This window comes from Pavona decussata, unplaced genomic scaffold (genome assembly GCF_977016875.1).
Source record: "Pavona decussata unplaced genomic scaffold, jaPavDecu1.1 SCAFFOLD_53, whole genome shotgun sequence".
NCBI lineage: Eukaryota > Metazoa > Cnidaria > Anthozoa > Scleractinia > Agariciidae > Pavona > Pavona decussata.
This window is the reverse complement of record NW_028145475.1, coordinates 515,859-535,716: the sequence shown is the minus strand read 5'-3', so window position 1 is coordinate 535,716 and position 19,858 is coordinate 515,859. Positions and strand designations below refer to the sequence as shown.

Genomic DNA, 19,858 nt, shown 5'->3' with positions numbered 1-19,858 from the left:
ACTCGACTTCAAATGCGATTCAGCTGAGGCCAGCGAAACGGGCATTGACATCTTGTCAGTAACTTCACTTTCGTCTTTTAAACTTAAACAAAAGGCTTGATGTTTGTTTTCACTGATACTTTGATATACTAAAAACATATTAAAGGTGTGGAAATTAGGATTTCAGGATTGTCTGTCAATTCACTGGGTCTGTTGAAATTGGTCTTCAATGCTGTTCACATGTTCTATACTTGTGTGTTTATACAGAGGCCAATTATTATTTTCATATTTCCTCCTTCCACAGCCATAAAAGGGAAAAGGAAAAAGAAACGCCATTAATATATCATACAAGCTTGAAGTCAAGAAATTAAATCAATACTTTTGCTAAAATTGAAGACACAGTTTTCTTTTTTAATTTCCGGTCGCCCCATTTTCCTTGAAACAACAATTTTGGATTTGCATTTTAAAAAAAGTGCAAACCCACGGAAAATTCTCAGATAAATTATTGGCTATCCTGTTTCATTTTCGCCAACTGTTTACTTTTTTGTTCTATCAGTCTGGCTCAGTTGAAGCGAAAAAAACCCAGTTTATGTCAAGGTGAGTAATATTTGTTTGTTTCAACATCAGCATTTTGACACTTATTAAATTACTTCGTTTCGTTTCGTAGTCAGTTCTCGCAAAAACATTACAATACAATACAATACAATACAAACTTTATTAATTCGCCAACGCTACTATCTTTTAGATCAAAATGAGCATTTTGGCAATCATTGAATTACTGCGTTTCGTTTAGTCAGTTTTCGCAAAAACATTCGCCAAACGTTACTACCTTTTAGATCAGGACAGTCCAGAAGGATTAAATGTTTTATGTTTTCGAGCGAGATCACAAAAGCGTTAGATTTTTTCATTTGCAAGGTCTGCCTACTGCAACATCCGAACAGCAATTTTCAAGGAAGAAACCTTTGAAAAACAAAGGCTGCCCCCCCCCCCCCCATCCCACCATACTGCAAGCATTTAGATTATTAAACCTTTTTCAATGCTAAAAGAACACGAAAAAGTAGAAACAGATCAAGCTGTATACGTGAGGCCGCAAGTAGCCTTGTAGAAAATGAACGTCGCTTTGCTTCGTGGCCGGGGGGAGACAAGTCTGTTTACTCAGCCGGCCACAAAGAATAATACATTTCAGTTCCCATCTCAGTGGCCGAAAATTTTGTTAGTAATTCCTAAAATAACGAGACAGCTAAAGAGGCTTGAACATTAGCGAAACTTGAGTGCTTCAAAGCTATGGAGAGTAAAGTATATTGTGACGAAATTTTGTGTTCTTACTTTTTGAAGACGGTTCAGGTAATAAATGCAAAAAGCTTCCGGCAATAAGCAAACATACTGAACCAACCAGGAACAGTTATCTTTCCTTAATTCATGTAATCTTACTGCTCTGTGAAGAGGATAACGGTGTCTGGAGAATAAAGTATTATATCATTCCAAAGGGAGGAGAAACAAATTGGGGATAGGTGTTAAAAAATTGATTTAGACAATAGCAAACGCCTAGGTAGACGCAGTTCCATCTACCCCCTCCCCCCTCCCCCCACCGAAATAACTATCAAAGGAGAACTCAAAAGTAAAGAAACGGCAGCTGCTTTTTTTGAGGATGCAGTGTGTTTAATTGTGATGACACTGTTGGCACAATTATCTTTTAAAAATTGCGAAGGGATGTTCCTTCTCTTAGGTCTATGGGGAAGCTTTTCCATAATACTGCTTCACTGTAATTCTATAAAGCTTTTCTTAAAATGATCAGTGCATGCGTCGTTTAACAGTGAACTGTCCCTGCATGGCACACGCAGGCAACAGACAAATTTGTGAACCGGTCAGGATGCGTTGGCCAGAATTGATATTACGATTCTTACGATGTTTGTTTTATATGTCGATATAAGAATTTACATGTAATTGTGCTCTACAAAATAGTTTGAAAGACGGCCCAACTGGCAAAGAACACGCATTGCCTTGAATAAACAAAGCAAATGTGGCTCGATTAGCTCGATATTAATAAACATTTCGGGCTACTGGCTGAGTCCCTCTTAGGTTTAGCCAGGTGAAGTTTATAGAAGTAGCTGAAAATGCGAGAAATTTTAAAATTAACGTTCCAATTGGTCGAGAAATCAATTCCAGTGACAGGCAAGCACCTTAAGTAAACCTAACGTCAAAATGAGTTGCGCATCTGCCGTCATCAGAAATTGGCCACCAAGTCTTTAATAACCTGAAAATCGGTAAAAATGGCTAGCATTTAAGACGTCAAGGAGACTCAGGATATAATTTCCAGTGCAGCAAAAAAGCTTTCATGTTATCAACTCAAAATATTTCATATTAGGTGCGTTTTACTGGTACGGACCCAATTTTTCAATCCAATTTGTTAAGCCTTGCGTCTTTTGAAAACGTCTAGATCTGAGAGTTAAATTTAAGCATGCTTTCGATGTAATTCAGTTGATTGGCATATGTATCCTGTGAATATATTGAAGATTTATAAGCGCAAAAAATTGCCATGCAATCATTACATGTAATTTAGTACAGATATTAAATTTTACCATTATTCTTTGTAGATACGAGGTACGTAAGCAAGACAAGAGACAAATAGAACAGTGGGGAGCCGACTCAGCGTAATAAATTACCGCTGCTTACAATCCCACAGCAAAGGAGTTTTTCTTTCTGTTTAAAGCTCGAAAGGGTACTCTCTGAAGTAAAGCGACAAAGAAGTGAAATGTCTTGGCTGAACATTACGACCGGTGCAAATGAAACTGAACGTAGCGGCGTCGGGTTTAACAACACGACCATCACAGATGAGCCTAATGGTTATGAGCAGTACAGAGAACCAACATGGCTGCATATTTTGCGTCTTGTTCTTTTCTCGTTTATAATCCTGGCCGGTCTCATTGGTAACTCGGTAATCTGTAAAGCAGTATGGAGCATGCCTTTCCAAAAACCGTTCTCATACTACCTCGTTGCTAACATGGCCTTTGCAGAAATCCTTAGTAACCTGTGCTCGACTTTCATGCTGGCGGACTGGGAAATCGACTATTCTGACGTGATCCTCGGTAACATCACATGCATTTTGAATCCACTACAAGTTCTTTCACTCATGGTCGTCACTTATTCAATGGCTGCCATCGCGTTCTATCGTTACAGAGTTCTCATAAACCCTTTTTCACAAGCTCCGGGAAGGAAAGCAAAAACTTTGATCATTTCCTGTTTGTGGCTAATGCCTGCAGCCATCTGCGTCCCAACGTTCTTAGGATTTAAGTTCGAACAAGGCAAATGTGCTCTACAGTCTGTGTTATCCAATAAGACACATGTGATTACTAGGTTTGTGTTGAATTTTGCCGTGCCTTACTTTGCTATTTTAGTTTCTTATGGAACAGTGGCTTTAACCTTACGGAAGCGAATCATAAAAAGAACTGCACGAGGGAAGAGTTCAATCAATCAGTCTTCAACAACTGTTGTTGAAATTGAAGGGCCAGTTGAACTCCAAAACAGGCAAAGAGAAGGAAACTTTGGAGAACGTCAAAGGAGTGTTTTGAATGTTGCATGTAACCGCAGATTCAGTAAACCGGAAAACACCAACCTTGAGAAAGATCTGCTAAAGATGATCTATGCTATTATTCTCATCTTTATGATATGTTACTTTCCATACCAAGCTGTTTTTCTTTGGGAGAAAATTGTCGAAGCAGATTCGTGGCAATTTTATTATCACTTGCTGTTGCAGAAATATGGGTTTCTTTTGACATGCCTGCCTAGCGCATTGCACCCTCTGTGTTACGGAACAATGAACAGGTTTTACGCCAATGCATTCACAAGGATTTTTCTTTGCAAGAAGACTTGAAATACACATCGCACAGAAAACAATTTGCGTTTTTTTAGTCCGCTAGTGTATTAGTTTGGTGCAAATTGAGTATAGCTAAGTTTTAGTTCCTGTGTTTTGCGGTACAATTTTCATCCTCTTGCCGTCTCACTTAATTCTGTTGCGACGGAAATCCCCCATTGTAAAGAAAGCGCGCGACAATCGTTTTTGTAAATATGTTTTGTGTGTGTATTAAATTTGCATGGTTACCTTACACTACGTTTTCATACTGCTGTGTATCTTTCTTAACAATGACCTAGTCGATGGTTAAGTTGCGTGTCGTTTAGGAAGCAATTATATTCTCTTGTACACTTTTTGTTGTTTACGAAGAAGTATTGTATTTCTTCAAAGAGCGGACTTTACTGAGAGTAAAAATCATATGCAAGCATGAACGATTTAGCTAGTCAGTCACATAGATGTATGCAAGAAAGTAGCCCATAGTTTTTGTAAGTGAAGTCTTTCGCCAATCATGAAGTGGTGAAGTATGTACGCTCGGAAACCTGAATAAAGAAAGTGCGACAATTGTTAAATGTATGTAAACAGTATCCTTGAGCTCACGCTAAATTTCAGACTGCTTGAAAAGCTGTGTAAATCTTTCCCCCAACAGCTAAGGGACTCCAATACCGCCACTCAAAAAGTCTTTTTTTGGACGGGCGAAAGCCCGGGAAGCTTGCCTATTAGAAATTAATTCAAAGAAAGGCAATAACTCCAAAGGCAAGTCAAGAGAAATGGCTTAAAGACTGTAACATTCCCGAGAATCAACCAGTTCACTGGGGACAAGTCTATAGCTATATAGCTGTCCTTAAAAAAAATGCATGAAGCCCATCTCTTTCCATTTTAAACTCATACACAGGCGGATAGCAACCAACACTTTTTTGAACAAAATTGGAATAAAGGATTCTGACAAGTGTAGCTTCTGTGTAAACGAACCAGAACACTTACTGCACTTATTTTGGAACTGTCTGAAGACTAGCGCCTTTGGAACAAACTAATCACGTGGCTCTCCCTTTTCAGTGTTATTGAAAAAGATTTCAATCTTACCTCCGCAGTCCGGCACTTTAGGATTGAGGCCAAAAGTTATGGGGCTCATAAATTAAATCCGTCTGCTAATTGCAAGATATTTCATTTGTACGGAAGCTTATAGGTGCCATCTGAGTTGTTGAAAATACGACAGCGAAGCTTTTGAAAATCCGACATTTGACTTGTGAAAATCCGAGATCTGAGTTGTTAAAATCCGATATCCGAGTTGTGGAAATCCGACATCTGAGTTGTGAAAATCCGATATCCGAGTTGTTAAAATCCGACATCCGAGTTGTAAAAATACGACATCTGAGTTTAAAAATCCTACATCCGATTTGTTAAAATCTGACATCCGAGTTGTAAAAATGAGGGCGAGAAACAATTGGCCACTATATTTACAAAAGTCGATTAGCACTGGTGTCTTTCCAACTGAGTGGAAATTAGCAAGAGTGTCTCCCATATTCAAGAAGGGGAAAAGGGATGACCCAAACAACTATTGACCAATATCTATTATTCCAACAGTCGCAAAAATCTTTGAAAAAATTGTATACGACCAGCTTTGCGAGTATCTTAATGACAACAACTTACTTAGGCCATTGTCAGTCTGGATTCCGATCATTGCACAGTACGCTCACTGCGTTGATCGAAACCACAAATTGCTGGTCGGTCAACATTGGCAATGGCCTTGTTAATGGTGTAATCTTCATTGATCTCAAAAAAGCCTTTGACACCATTGACCACGGTGGTCTTATACGAAAGCTTCACAAATACGGTGTTGACAGGAGTAGTCTCAAATGTTTTGAATCATATCTTTGCGACCGAAGCCAAAAATGCGGTATAAATGGCCATTTGTCAAAAATTGCCCCAGTTTCTTGTGGCGCCCCGGCACAGGGAAGCTATCTTGGACCACTTTTATTCTTTATAGTCTGTGGTTTAAGATGTAAATTTTAATTCATTTTTATAATTTTTTAGAATTTTTAGAATTTAGTTAGGTGTCCACTATTAGTAGAGGGGACTTCTCCCCTCAGCTACATTTCTTGACACGTTAATAAAGTTATTATTATTAATGATCTGCCCAATTGCCTAAGTTTAGCCTCTCCGAGGATGTTTGCCGACGACCGATATAACCTTCGCTGGCAGTACTATGGCTGACCTCGAAAATGTCATAAACTCAGAGCTAAGAAACCTTAATTGCTGGCTTTTAACCAACAAGCTAAGCCTCAATATATTGCTAAGAATGAATTAATGGTGATTGGATCTAATCAGCGTGTACATGTTCTTTCGAATAATCACTGATTAATATCGAGATCGACGGCAAATCGATCAAAAGAGTTAACGAGGCCAAATCACTGGGCTTGTTAATTGACGAACACCTTTCATGGACAAAGCTTATAGATGAAAAAAGTAAGACAATATCTTCAGCTATAGGCGCCCGTAAACGCATAAGACCATTCATTTCCGAAAGCTCCGCTCTCCAAATCTACCAAGCATTAATTTTACCCCACTTTGACTATTGTAGCTCCGTTTGGGATGAACTAAACGTTACCTTGGGTAAACTCTAAAAACTCCAAAAATAGGGCTCCTAGGGTCATTACCAGATCCAGGTACGAAACAAGTACCAGTTTCCTCCTAAAGAGGCTCCACTGAGACAATCTCTCCACGCGCCGAAAGAAGTTGAAGGCGACGTTAATGTTTAAAACAATTTAAGGGCTTTCCCCGATGTACTTAAAAAATTTGTTTAGCATCCGCAGTACATCGTATAATCTAAGGGATTCCGAGATCAAACTAGACTTGCAAAAGCCACTCACGAACTATCGCAAGCGTAGCTTTAGCTACAGCGGGGCGCTATTATGGAACAGTCTACCCGTCAATTTACGGAAAATAGACTCTCTCGGTCGCTTTAAAAGGGAAATTGATCGACTTCACAACAATTGTCAGTCAGGCTCCCACACGGCAATCTTGTAAAACAGTATTTTTATTTTAACTTGTGAAGTTTTTAATACTTTCTCTTTATAATGTAATACTGAAGATTTTACCGTGGATAAATAAAAATAAAGTAAGTAAGTAAGCAAGCAAGCAAGCAAGCAAGCAAGCAAGTAAGTAAGTAAGACAAACCAATGGTTAGATATACATCCCAGAGAGTTAAACAGCTCATTAATGCCCTTCAACAAGCAAGGTGCACAGACGAAATGACGGTTAAATGGTTGACCCAAACACCATATGATCCTCCTCGCATTCCAGTGTTTTAGATCCTCACAAAAATTCACAAACCGACATTTTTTTTTTTTGTCTTTTTTATTTCAATTCCAATGAAACCGACATTAGTCGGAAGACCTATCACATCTGGGTGTGATGGCCCAACAGAACGCCTATCATCATTCGTAGGGAAACTACTTCAGCCAATAGCACAAATACAGGACTCGTGTCTTAAAGATACGACACGTTTCGTGCGCGGGTTTATTGAAAGCACTAGGGTGCCTAGAAACGCTTTTCTAGTCTCAATGGATGTCACTAGCCTTTACACGAATATCACACAGGAGGTAGGAATCACTATAGTATGCAACGCATACAAAAACGTCCATGAAAAAACCTTTTTGTAGCTTTTGCCAACCGATCTCTATGGCATCAATAGAAAAGGAGATCTTAAGGCAGCACATTAACAAACCACTAACGCGGAAAAGGTTTATTGACGATTTGTGATGAAAACAAAGAAGAAATAGAACATTTCATTGAGCACGCAAATTCTTACCATCCTACTACAAAGTTTACCGCTGAAGTCTCACAATTAGGAACAACATTCTTGGATACAACAGTCTATAAGGGAGAGAGATTCGAGAAAGAATCGATTCTCGAAGTGCGCACGCATTACAGACCTACTGAAACACTTCAGTACACAAATTACAACAGTTGCCACCCAGCAGAAGGAAAAAAAAAAGGCTTCGTGAAAGGAGAAGCTCTTAGGATTCTAAGGACAAACTCTTCTAAAGTTACGTTTGAGGAGGACATTAACAAATTTATAACACGGCTGATCTCAAGAGGTTATCTCTATAGTCTGGTGGACAAAATCCTTTCAGAAGTATACTTCGCAGATAGCAAAAAAGCTCTAACGCAAAAACAGAAAGCGTACAAGAAAATTCTACCCTTTGTGACACAATTTCAACCATCACTGTCATGTTTGAAAAACATTCTAATGGAGAAATGGCATTTAATATAAAACCAGCCATTACTATGAGAGGTATATAAGGAACCTCCCTTGATCTCTTATAACAAGGGAAAATCGCTTAATAAGGAAAACTTAATTATCTGAAGACTGTTATCAACGCAATGGACACACAGCGGGAGTCGCGCATGTCTGTCAACCCAGCATGCTAGCTCTGAACTCGGATGTCAGATTTTAACAACTCGCGGATGTCGGATTTTCACAACTCGGATGTCGGATTTTCACAACACGAATGTCGGATTTTTACAACTCGGATGTCGGATTTTCAAAGACTTCAGTATGTCGGATTTTCAACAACTCAGATGTCTCAGTTGGCACCTACAAGCTTCCGTACCGTTGGTAATGTAAACTCAATCAACGCACTCCAGATCTACAAGGCTACCTTTGCCCACCGAAAAGATACAAAGATCTATATCTTGAATCTAATAAGCTATACTTTATAGTAATCAGCATCATTCTCGTTCCCGAGCCTCCTGTCTCCCTGTTAGTCGGCGGGAGGGGCGGCGGATTCAGAGCGGAAAAACGTTCTGCGCAATTTTTCTGCGCATATCCGTTCGCGGGCGCAAGTAAACTGAAAACGCTGCCGTTCGATTCTGTTGTATTGTTGAGCAGTGGCTTTTGTGGTAAAAATACATTTTATCATCTACGTTTTGTCCAATTTCATCAAATATGCTATAAAATCGGACCGGGCATTTTACCAACACCGTGTAAGGACAAGAACGGAAACTGGACTTGCGGTTCAGGTTCCGGTGCATGACTATAAACACAGCAAAGGGACACTTCTTTCGTAACTATGCTACACGACCTTCATCTCTATTTAATTCTCTCTGTCTGTTTCTCTGATTACAAGACAATTCATATTTGGCGTCAGCACAACTGAAATTGAAGTAAGATTCTATTTAAAAAGTTGCAGCTGGTCAACCTCTGCTCACTGGATGCATTTATTTATTTATTTATTTATTTATTTATTTTTTGTTTCTAAAACAAAATTGTGCGACGAGTGAATGATGGCAAGAGTGCGACCACGGAAGGCTTTGTGAAACAAATTCAAATCCCCGCTAAGCACAGTGACAAAAGGGATTATTTGCGAAGTTTCCGTAACTAAAGATAGTTTTCCTGCCTTCAGTTGACCTGTGCAGATAGACATTGTTACACATCAGTTGTGTAATTGATCTGAGCCTACTAGATAGATACACACACACCGTGTCAAAAACAACTTTTTTATTGTGTTTATCAGGATCAACTTTTAGCTAATTATACTGGACCGCAAGTCGCGAGAGCTAATCGTGGCGGGCAGTGAAAGACAAAAGAAATATACGATATATTGGAGAGACATAAACTAAACTAAAGGAAATAAAACAGTACAATATACTAAGAGATCGAAAGTATCTGAAGTATTAGACGCATCGCATGAAATTGTTCCCTCGACACCGATATAAATTAGATCCTTGCGAAAAAATTAAAAATCCACTCTGGCAAACAATTATATACTTTGGCAAACTCAGGAATTAACGATTAACTATTTTTCTACTCAGGGTTGAGCTCTCGACCTTAAATATTCAGGAGTTTGCTTATATAGTTGCTTTTTGTAAAAAGATCCATGACAATAACAGACCCGTAGAGGCGATTTGTTTACACGCCGCGGGAACAATGAAGGTTTGAAAATCTTTATTTAAGTCTAAGAAGCCCTAAGAAAATCGAACCACAGCAAGGTTACATCTGCAGCTATCTTCTTGTGTGGGATAATTATCGCTACTTACCGAGATATCTGCGGTAGCATAGTAAATTGTTGAAAATAAGACAATTAAAATTGCCGCCATTTTTGAAACTTTTGGTGCCCTTTTGGTGCCCAGCCCTCACGCAGAGTTCTCGCATGCTTTTTGCGTTTTTCCGCTCTGAAGCTATATGTACTCATTGCGTGCCTATTTTAGCGTCCCCCCAGTCCTCCCTCCATTGTTGTCTCTTGTACTCAGGGTCTCTCGGACAACTACATCTGCGAAGAGATGATTGTGATGTAAATATTGAAGTGAAACTAAACGTTCTAAGTGTCCGATTTACTGGACGAAAAACGCGTAATGCCCCCACAGATTTCTCCCAAAGACATTCCTGGCGGTGGAGAGTATTCAGATTCGGAAGAAGACGAGCCAGTGCCGCCAGTAATCATGGAAAATTCATCGAGTAGCGACGACGAAGCTGACAATATGGAGGACGAAGGTGAAGATGCGAACCTTGGATATGTTCAACTCGCTCAAGATGAAGGAGATGGCGAACAAACTACAGACCAGGGGTCATCTCAAGTGCGTATAGAGTTATATTCGTCTAAAGCAGAAGGATTATTTTAATATTTGGTTTGTACGTGTGTACGCACGTGAGCTAACATGTCAACACATCAGTGTTTTAGAGGGTATCTGCATGTTTATATCAAAACACGAGATTGAGTCATGCCATAAAGGTTTGATTTGCCGTGCAGGCCCTTATTTTATTTTGAGAGCTCAAAAGCACTTATTGGAGAGGTACTTTATATTTATTATTATTTTTAGGCAGAACAAGGCTCAGAAGTTGACAGTGAATCAATTGCTGATAATGCTGCAAGCAGCAGTTCATCTTCCCCTGCCAGACGTACAGACACAGAAATGAAGCAAGGCAAGTATAGTGAAAAAAGGGGGACATCCTGGAATGTTACCGGTATGTTTCCCAAACACTGACCGTCATCGGGGCTCTTTTTAGGTTCAAACCACATGTTGCATTGGGCTTCACACCTGTACATAGTAAACTTTGTTGAGCACTTTGTTACTAAAGTGAAGCTTAAGACAGTAACAATCCCCCTTAACATTAAGGTCTCATCAAAGGTATTCAAGCATAACACCTGTTATGGGTATTGTCCCTTAATGAGGCCACTCAGTGTTCAGTAGGTCGTCTTCCTTGTAGGATGTTACTTTCATCATAAATTGACAAATTTATGCTTTTTGGTGTTTTAGTCTACCTGTCACTAGACTCACTGAATTGGAAGCCCAGTGACTGAAACTTCGCTCAAAGAATTTCTGTTCTTTTTCCATTCAGAACAAGTGGATCTTATCAGACAAGTTATGGCAGGTATTACACTTCCATCATCAGCCATTCCAGAGTGGGCCAAAGTTGTACCAGAAGAAAAGTGGAAATCATCTCTAGTATCAAGTATAACAAATAGAACTTCATCACCTCCAGACAGTGCGAAAAAAGACTGAGAAATTTATTGTTATTAGATAGGAAATTAATGAACTTTGTGTGAAGACTATTATTGACAATTGACAAAAGAAGAGCAAGGTGGGAAATCAATGAATCAATGGCTGTCTTCCATCCAGGATGGAGCTGCTTTGGTTGCTGTGAGTGTATAAATGGCAGCTTAAGGGTCACAACAACTTGCATGAAGAAAGAATGTGAAGGGTCCCATTTTCTGCAAGGAGAGAACAGGCAAAAATTATTGCAAACAATACTGGCTTTACAAAATCAATGTCAAATCCTTTTTAGTCAGCTATTCTCTGATATTATTGCAGCTGACAAGCCCACAATATAGTCTGTGGTACTACCTGGGATATTGTTCCTGCATATCAGAACATGGGCTCCTGACATTAGAGGATACAGTCTCCGGTCTAATTGCCACTAACTTGCCTGCAAAGTTGGTTCAAAGTCATCTTTGAGGGCAATTCTTCTGGCATGCTGGTGATCAAATTAATATTTTATTCTGAACAGTTTTTTGGTGATACACCAATTAAAAGATCTACATGTATGCTAGAAATCATTTAATTCCGAAATGACAGAGCATGGAGCACCTTTTATGATGGTGTGAAGCAATAATTTTGTTGGTGCAGAGATACCTGGGGCTTCACTGGGACTGAAAGATATTATTGCCGTCAATAATTTATGGCTCAGTTACTTCACTCAGTGTTACGTCAGAATCAAGCTTAAATGTTTACACATCAGTTGAACTGTACCTGATAGCAACCTCCCTGAAAATAAATGTAGATGGCGGCTGTGGGAGATTGGTTTTTTTATGAGATGACAGATTACACCAAGCCTTGGGGTCTATGCCTTGTTACATTTTGAGCCTGCAATCATACGTTGTTGTACAGGGTATTAACTTGAGCAGTTAATGCTATAAGTGAAAATTTGTCAACTTCAACTTTCAACTTTGTTTAGAACTTAGATTTTATTGTACATGTATATAATTAAAAAACCAGGAAAAATTTATTGCTTCTCAACGTTTCGGGGTCATCGTGACTCCATTATCAAGAGACTAGTTAAATAGCATGCAAAAAAGGAAAGGTACAAGGTAAGCAAAAATTACAATAAATGGCCTAAACAAACACCTGGGCGCGGATGGAGGTGTAGTCCTTGAAAAGCAATAAATCTTTCCTGGTTTTTTATATGCCTTTGCTTCAGCAAATCCCTGCTGATCAAATGTATATACTAGTTATTACTAACAAGTATTCAGACAAGGTTACTCCTTGAGAGTTTTAGTGGGGGATGTGCCATGCACTTCTCCAAACCCTGGCCCTATATAATAGTCAGACCAAAATATCTAATTTTTTACACGGAATGCCCGCAGGGCAGGCCGTGTCTAGGTTTCGGTTGGGTATCTTTTTTTTTTCTTCGTCGTAGTCAGAAATCGCCAAATTAATTTATGCATTAAAATATGTCCTCCCCTAGTAGGGATGTATTGTTCTGATTGTCTTTAACAAAAGCAGGCCAATCAAAATCTATTATTCGGGCACACATGACGAGAGAGGGGACCCACTCATCCCTTCCTGTGTGACGTCAAATCATTATTTGATTTATTCATTAAACCTTGATTAAATTCTACCCTCTCCCAGAAGGGATTTATTGTTCTAATTGTCTTGAACAAAAACAGCCCAATCAAAATCTATTATCGGCGCGTATATCACGAGGGAGGGGACCCACTTAATTATCTCTATCTGTGTGATGTCATTTTAAGCAAGTCATCATTTCAAAGAGTTGTTTTTGTTCAATGGCAGCCACATGTGTGAATTTAAGACTCTGATCTGCCGTTTTCAGAGAGAAAACAAACCTTTTTCAAGCGGTAAATCGAAATAGTAACTTCTAGGTAGTACTCGACAGTTGAAACGGTGGAAATTGGGAGAGTTCACAGCAAAGAAACTCTGCTTTCAAAAACAGATCGAATAATCAAAGCGAAGGATTAGAGCTAGAGGAGGCCAGACCAGTTCAGCGGGGTCATGACGTTATTGCAGAGTTATTTCTGGTATGATTTCTAGTAGCACAACGATAAGTATCACGCAATATATCTGAATAAAACCATTCGGACAATTATTTCAATTGCCAAGGGAGGATAGTTTTTAACTATCTGCGAAACATACAATGGGGAATAATTGGGGCTACATTAAGCATTCCGTGTAATGCCATTAGCCGGGCATCTTGTTAATACCAGTTTTCAGACCTGGCCTCTAAAATCCATACCCAGTTTTAGACCTAGTCTATGAAATCCATACTTCTGGACAAAAATGGTGAAAATCTACACCTAATTTTACACCAAAACAGCTTGAAAAGAACATAACCGTTGTCATGGCATATACTGGAATAGCTTACTTTGTGAAGGAGTAGTACTCCCCCAAACTCCCTGGGCTCAAAGTGGATGAGTATTGAACCTATTTTACCATATAAAAAGTTAGCTGTTGAAAACTAATATTAGGTTTATTGGGCAGGTCAACTAATTACTAATGATATTGTAAAACATAAATTGAATTTGGTTATCGGGGAATTAAATTTATAATTTTAAGAAATAAACTTTGAAAGTGGGGACTTGTTCCTCCAAGCACCTGTATGTTCAGTTCATTTTTCTACAGCTGTGTTCTTTTCTTAAAATGCTGAAGCTGGTCTCTTCTTCACAGATCAGATAACCTGCAAACACAAACCCTGCCATCAAACCCTTTCTCTCTCCCACAAACGACCTGCAGTACAATTCTTTCACTTTGTCAAATCTCATGTAAAAACGGGTTAAATTCTGGATTTTCCTTCAGAAAGGGTCCTGTTTTCAAGTAATAGATCAAACACGAGGAAGAGTGTTTCCTCCAATTACCAAACACCGAGAAGTAGGTTGCAAAAACGAGGCGCAGCCGACTTTTTTTAACCAACTTCGAGGTGTTTAGAAATAGGAGGAAACACTCTTTCGAGTGTTTGATATAGCTTCTCAAACTTTTTTTCATTCTTGGAGAAATTCAAAGCAAAGGTTCACAAAATTTTATGATAATTAAGATCACATTTCCAAACCTCCTTCACAGTAGTGATTTCCTTTGTTTTCTCTTCATGAATTATTAATGAGTTTGAGAAGTTAAGTTACATGTGTGTTACAAGGATGTTATAGTTGGCTCCAAATTAGTCCTATTTTGGCCTACAGACTGATGGTCGTACAAGAAAGGCCCTTCCTTGTTAAGAAATCCTGGGGCCAGATATTTCATGAAGCCATGCAAAGTTAAGATGTGTCCTAGGCATTGTTACTATATAAACAATGGAATTGGAATAACTACTTAGGACACATCTTACCTTAGCTTGGCTTCAGAAATCTGGTCACTGAATGGTGCCCAAAGTTTTCTTTAGTTTTCCAATCAGCAAAATTAAGGGTAGCTGAGGCAAGGTTATGGAAGTCGTGTATTTCAGTCTGACATGATCTCTAGAGTTTGGATACTTTACAGCACTAGTTTTGGGACTGTTATAACGGGGCTCAGTGCTAGGTGGATGATCTCCCCTCTCCCATTTTGAGCCTCCTCTCCCTTGAATTAGTTGGGATGAGGGAGGGAGGGGCAAGGAGATGAGTTTCTTTACTGATGTTGTGGGATTTGTAACAATTCCCTGTCCCCCCCCCCCCCCTCCCCCAAAAAAGTTTGATTTTCACTATCTTATTTTATGATCACTCCACCCCTTTGGCTGACCTTATGTTCCACTGGGGGTGAAGAGAATGAGTGAGTGAGATCCCCACCCATTTTGTTTTCTAACCAATCTCTCAACTTCCTGATCTGCTGAGGAAAGAAGCAGATATTTCTAGTCAACTAGTGGTCCAAAATGCCTGCTTTCGATGCTTTTTACACCAGCTTGCCCACTGGTCCTCCTTTATACACCTGAGGAGGTCCTCTAAAGATGTTATACCTCCAAGCCTTCCCCGACCGTTTTGTTTTCCCGTTTTTTTTTTTCTGTTTTTTTTTTTTTTTTTTTTTGAGCGAGGACTCTGGGAACGAGAACAAGGATGACAACATCCTGTACAGCGGAGTTTCTTTAAAAAATCGCCATTACACGACCATTACACTTTGTTGACAACAACTTATCTTCAGTGCAGGATATATATGTTTCCTGTTTCCACTGTGGACGTCAATTACTGCGATGAAAGCAACATTACTGTTAAAATGAAATGAGCATCTTGATAATTGGGCAGTTCACGGAGGTACGAGAAGATATGCCCTAATTAGCTCGCCGATATCAAATGGGAAATAGGTTGATAAAGTCACGTACGAAAGTCGACAAGCCTTCAACTGGGGTATTTCCCTGTCGACCAGTGCAGCCTTTGAGAAGGACAATCGATGGAGCTACGAGCTTAGAATTTTCTAATTTCCCCCGAGCTATCGCTCAGCTGCGGCACAATCGCAGTTCTGGTACGAATGAAGACGGATTCATTAGCGAATTAGAAGAGGAGATCCACTGTTGTGCTTTCTTTCCTGATGACGAATCGTTTCTTGTGACTTGCTCAACACCTTGCGGACCGGCGTTCAGACCTGACGAAGGTCTTGGCCATTTAAGAGTATTCGATATCAATTCAGGTTGTTGTAGGAAGGAAATCCTCACACATAACTCACAAGAATGCGATATATCTGCGGATGGCGATCTGATCACTTTTACTACGAACTCTGGCACAGGAGAAGTGGCTCTGGTGAAACGAAGCAGAGATTCCCAGAGCGGAATCGAAGAAAGAGTCGACAAATTTCAGCCTAGTTGTACTGGAATTACAGGCCAAACTCTTTCTTGTAAGTTTTCACCGGATGCCACACACATTGTCAGCGCGTCATCATTGGATTTTCACAGTATCAGAGAAACAAACGAGTTGCGACTGTGGAACGTGAAATCCATGCAGACGGTCAAGAAGGTCGTCTTACGCGATGTAACTGATTTTTGTGGTTTCGTTACAAGTTGCGAATTTTCTCCCGATGGTCAGTATATCGCTGTCGCCACTTCCCAGGAGCAGCTATGTATTTTGAAGAGCAAGAACTTTGACATTGTGGCCGTGTTGAGAAAGAGATGCCGAGGAAACAGGTGTTGGAGTGTTTTCAATCCAAGATGGAAATGCGAAGTGCTCGCGTGTTGTTTACAAGATGGACGCGTGGAGATCTGGCAAAAACTCGAACATGCTTCCAGCTGCGAAGTGCGGTACGTTTGTGAAAAAGAGCGCAAAGTTTCGTTTTCAAGGCGACTGTACTCTTGTAGGTATTCACCTGATGGTCTGATGCTAGCTGTGGGAACATCAGATGCGAATATTATCGTCCTCGATGCTGATACTTTGGACGCTCTATTCTGTCTTGACTGCAAATCAGTTCCAGATCCGTACAGGCCAAGAACTCAAAACACTACTGTCCACTGTATCGCATTCTCTAAATCACAGCAGTACCTAGCAGCAGGCTATAGTGATGGTTTGGCAAGGATTTGGGCCATGCCTGTTAGGTTTGACTTGAAGCATTTGTGTCGAGTTGTCATCTTGCATAATGTGCCGGCCAATAAAATCACTTCCCTTCCAATCCCCATTGGTATTAAGACATACCTTCTCAACAGGTGCAATTAACAGATCTGCACTCTGCCAGAGCTGGATTAAAGTGAGAATTTGGCGGGATATTACCGACATCAGGGCACCACAACAGTAATGGTATTGAGAATGTCACAGAAGAAAAGGTTTGACCCACAACTGATGGATGTACAATTTCTTTGTTGCTCACAAATTACAACATCATGTACAGTACCAAAGGACAAATTACAAGCTTGAGAAAACAACTCTCACTTGTTTTATGTTATTGGCCTCAGGAGTCATTCCTGTCAGTTCCTGGATAGTTCCAGCCACATAGACTTTTTTCCATGGATGCTGCTTTAAAGATCACCTTAAAGGGGAAGTATCATGAAAATTTGCTGTCATTTCAAAACCCAATAATGTTTGACTGTCAGCAGGAACAACGAAATAATTGTCAAGTTTGTTAAAAATTATCACCCCAGTGCAATAAAACTGTCGATTAGTGCCTCTGGCCTGAGACAGAGTAGGCCCGGTTTGGACTGAAACTTGAAAAATATTAGGCTAATGTTTTTCAAGTTCTCGCATTTTTGTTTCCAAAATGCGCTAGAACAGATCACAAGTTGTTTCTTTCAAGAATTGAGTTGATTTTGTTCCTCTCGTCGTTCTAGAATTATTTGGCAGGTGATTGAGGGTCTTATTTCATCATTTTTAACAAAAGATATCAAAAACCCCATGATACTTCCCCTTTAAAATAATTTTAAATATAATTATTAAAATGGCAAAGTTTGAGAGTCTTGTCTTTTGGAACTATGAAGATGTGGTTCTGTAAATTTGTGAAGTTTTACAAATGTTTCATACAAACATTTGTAAAAATCTCAGACATTATAATAAACTTTAGGGCTAACCAACTGACTGACAGTCATGGGTCATTTTGATTCCACAGATACATGTAAGATGTGTCTCTGAGTCATTGCTAGATGGATTCTTGTTTTACAGTTGACAATGTTAACTATTTGGTTTGGCCAGGTTTGGCTTGCAAGCAGAGTTCCCCTTGATCTTCCTTAACAAAATTATAGGCAAGAGCAAAGCAAGAGGAAGGGATCCCTGCTACCTGCCTTGGCTATCTCTGATTTAGGAAGATAGAAGGTATAAACTCTGCTTGAAGGGTCAATCAACAATCAACAACTTTATTTAAGTCTCAATCTGAATAGCCGAGCCAAGTGCCCTACTAATTGGGGAGACTAACAAAAAATGTAAAGTAAAATCTATTCAACTAAGATTAAGTAAAGTTAAGAAAACCTAATAATTAATTATCATTAATTAACACCTAAAAAATTATTTATTTGACAATTAACTAGATAGATGAACAGCAAGAACAACGCATACATCCGTCGTCCAACAGAGAGCTGACGTCAAATTTTCAGAGGCCAGATTTAACTGTCTGATAGCCTTCAATGCAGGCGTTTTATTTTGGGTGTGCACTTTTGCCACCATCTTGGATTTTAAAAGCAGGGTGGATTGGGGAGAGTAGAAAGTTCGACCAAGGGGGTGGGGTATTAGGCTGAGATTGGCCCTCCCCAACCCACCCTTCCCTGAAAATGCCTGCATCACAGGATACATGTAACTGTCTGAACTTTGTTTAAACAACTGGATGTTAATTCCCAGCTGCTGTTTGATACTGATTTTGCAGTGCTCCTCATTGAATTCAAGGCACCTTCTATTATCTTGATCATCAAGTGGGTAAGCCACTAAAACAAGCAAGCAAGCAAAGAAGCACATTCAAATTAGCTTGGCGAGGGGAGGACCAACCTCTCTCCAGTTCCCACTCAGCAGATTCTCTTGCCCTAGCTTACTCTGGTACTTTGCTTGACCTTTAAGCCCTAACAGTGGTCAACATCACATTTCTCCTTGTACAGTTGCAGTATCAATGCTTTTTCAACCCCTGAGGTCGTTAGAATTTAGGATATGGTCACCCAAGGTGACTTTTCTTGATATTTTAATAACCTTTCCCCAGTACTTTTATAAGAAAAGTATGGAGACAAGATAGGAGAATTTGTTCTTTGATATTAGGGTTTTAAGAAAGGGACCACTTGTAGTCTGTGCTGATGGCAATGGAAATCAAGCCTTAAAATAATTTAAAAATAGAGGTATGCATGGCAATATTCTGTATTTAAAGGTTTCAGTCACACAAGTTAGGCCAAATGGAACCTTAAAACACAGAATATTATAATGATAATGGTAATAATGGATAAACATTCCTCTCAGCTGTCGTAGCTACATTGGACAATAATATGGTAATTTACAAATGTCATGTAATGGTAAATGCACATATGTACTGTCCGAACTGCAAAGTTGTCAAAGTAAATACATTTTCATGTACTCTGGCTACTGGCTGGCTTGAATTGTTTGAAATTAAGGTATCTGTTTTAACATTTTATGTTAGCATTAAGTAAAATATTGTACTTTGAAATAAATTCAACTTCAACAGAATTGCCCATCTTATTCAATTTTACAATCACAGGGGAATGGGCAAGGAGGAGTCTGTTCTGTTGGATGAGGGTAACATTGGAACAAGATTGATTGTCACAAGTGAGCTATTTCAATTCAGACATTAATTTTCTATCTGCAACCCTTCAAGTTTTTTTTTCTTCAGTGGCTATAAATAAATTTAGAGGGAGCATGTTGTGTGACGAGCCCAAGCGACAGCTGCGGAGAAGACTACTATAAATTTGGTGACTAACTCTTTAGTTTAGTAACAAGGTTGGTAACTCTTGGAATTTCTCAGCTTGGCATGAGCAAGGGGACAGTGAAATATCATTGTGTGACCAACATGACATCTAAGTACCTTCACATTTTCAGGGGATTTTCGACTAAAAGTGGTGTTCTCTCATCTGTGACAACCTGAAAACCACGACCTGTAGGAATGTTACAATCTAGAGTCATAAATACTTGGCCGTCACGTTGGTCACACAAGCGC

General features: G+C 39.4%; 3 protein-coding genes, 1 long non-coding RNA gene and 1 pseudogene across 6 annotated transcripts; 4 read left to right on the top strand and 1 right to left on the bottom strand.

Annotated features, from left to right (window-relative positions):
- Positions 1-410: 410 nt before the first annotated feature.
- Positions 411-4,343, top strand: LOC146480291 (substance-K receptor-like). Its single transcript, XM_085109291.1, has 2 exons — positions 411-576; positions 2,574-4,343. Exon 2 carries the CDS (start codon positions 2,732-2,734, stop codon positions 3,848-3,850), a length of 1,119 nt encoding a protein of 372 aa, XP_084965417.1. The 5' UTR covers positions 411-576; positions 2,574-2,731; the 3' UTR covers positions 3,851-4,343.
- A 3,125-nt stretch (positions 4,344-7,468) lies between these two features.
- Positions 7,469-8,195, top strand: LOC146480290 (uncharacterized; annotated as a pseudogene).
- Positions 8,196-10,087: 1,892 nt separating this feature from the next.
- Positions 10,088-13,938, top strand: LOC146480289 (uncharacterized). Its single transcript, XM_085109454.1, has 3 exons — positions 10,088-10,405; positions 10,649-10,751; positions 11,169-13,938. Exons 1-3 carry the CDS (start codon positions 10,184-10,186, stop codon positions 11,330-11,332), a joined length of 489 nt encoding a protein of 162 aa, XP_084965580.1. The 5' UTR covers positions 10,088-10,183; the 3' UTR covers positions 11,333-13,938.
- LOC146480287 (uncharacterized) lies at positions 11,312-18,043 on the bottom strand. Of its 3 annotated transcripts, none has more exons than XR_014864687.1 (4): positions 17,155-18,043; positions 15,050-15,136; positions 13,940-14,021; positions 11,312-12,193 (listed from the first exon to the last, which is right to left on the bottom strand). It is a non-coding gene; the product is annotated as an uncharacterized LOC146480287 (long non-coding RNA). The 3 variants fall into 3 exon arrangements; XR_014864688.1 differs by having other exon boundaries at positions 15,050-15,133; XR_014864689.1 differs by lacking the exon at positions 15,050-15,136.
- Positions 15,051-17,061, top strand: LOC146480288 (uncharacterized). The gene has a single exon (XM_085109452.1). It carries the CDS (start codon positions 15,595-15,597, stop codon positions 16,939-16,941), a length of 1,347 nt encoding a protein of 448 aa, XP_084965578.1. The 5' UTR covers positions 15,051-15,594; the 3' UTR covers positions 16,942-17,061.
- Positions 18,044-19,858: the final 1,815 nt, after the last annotated feature.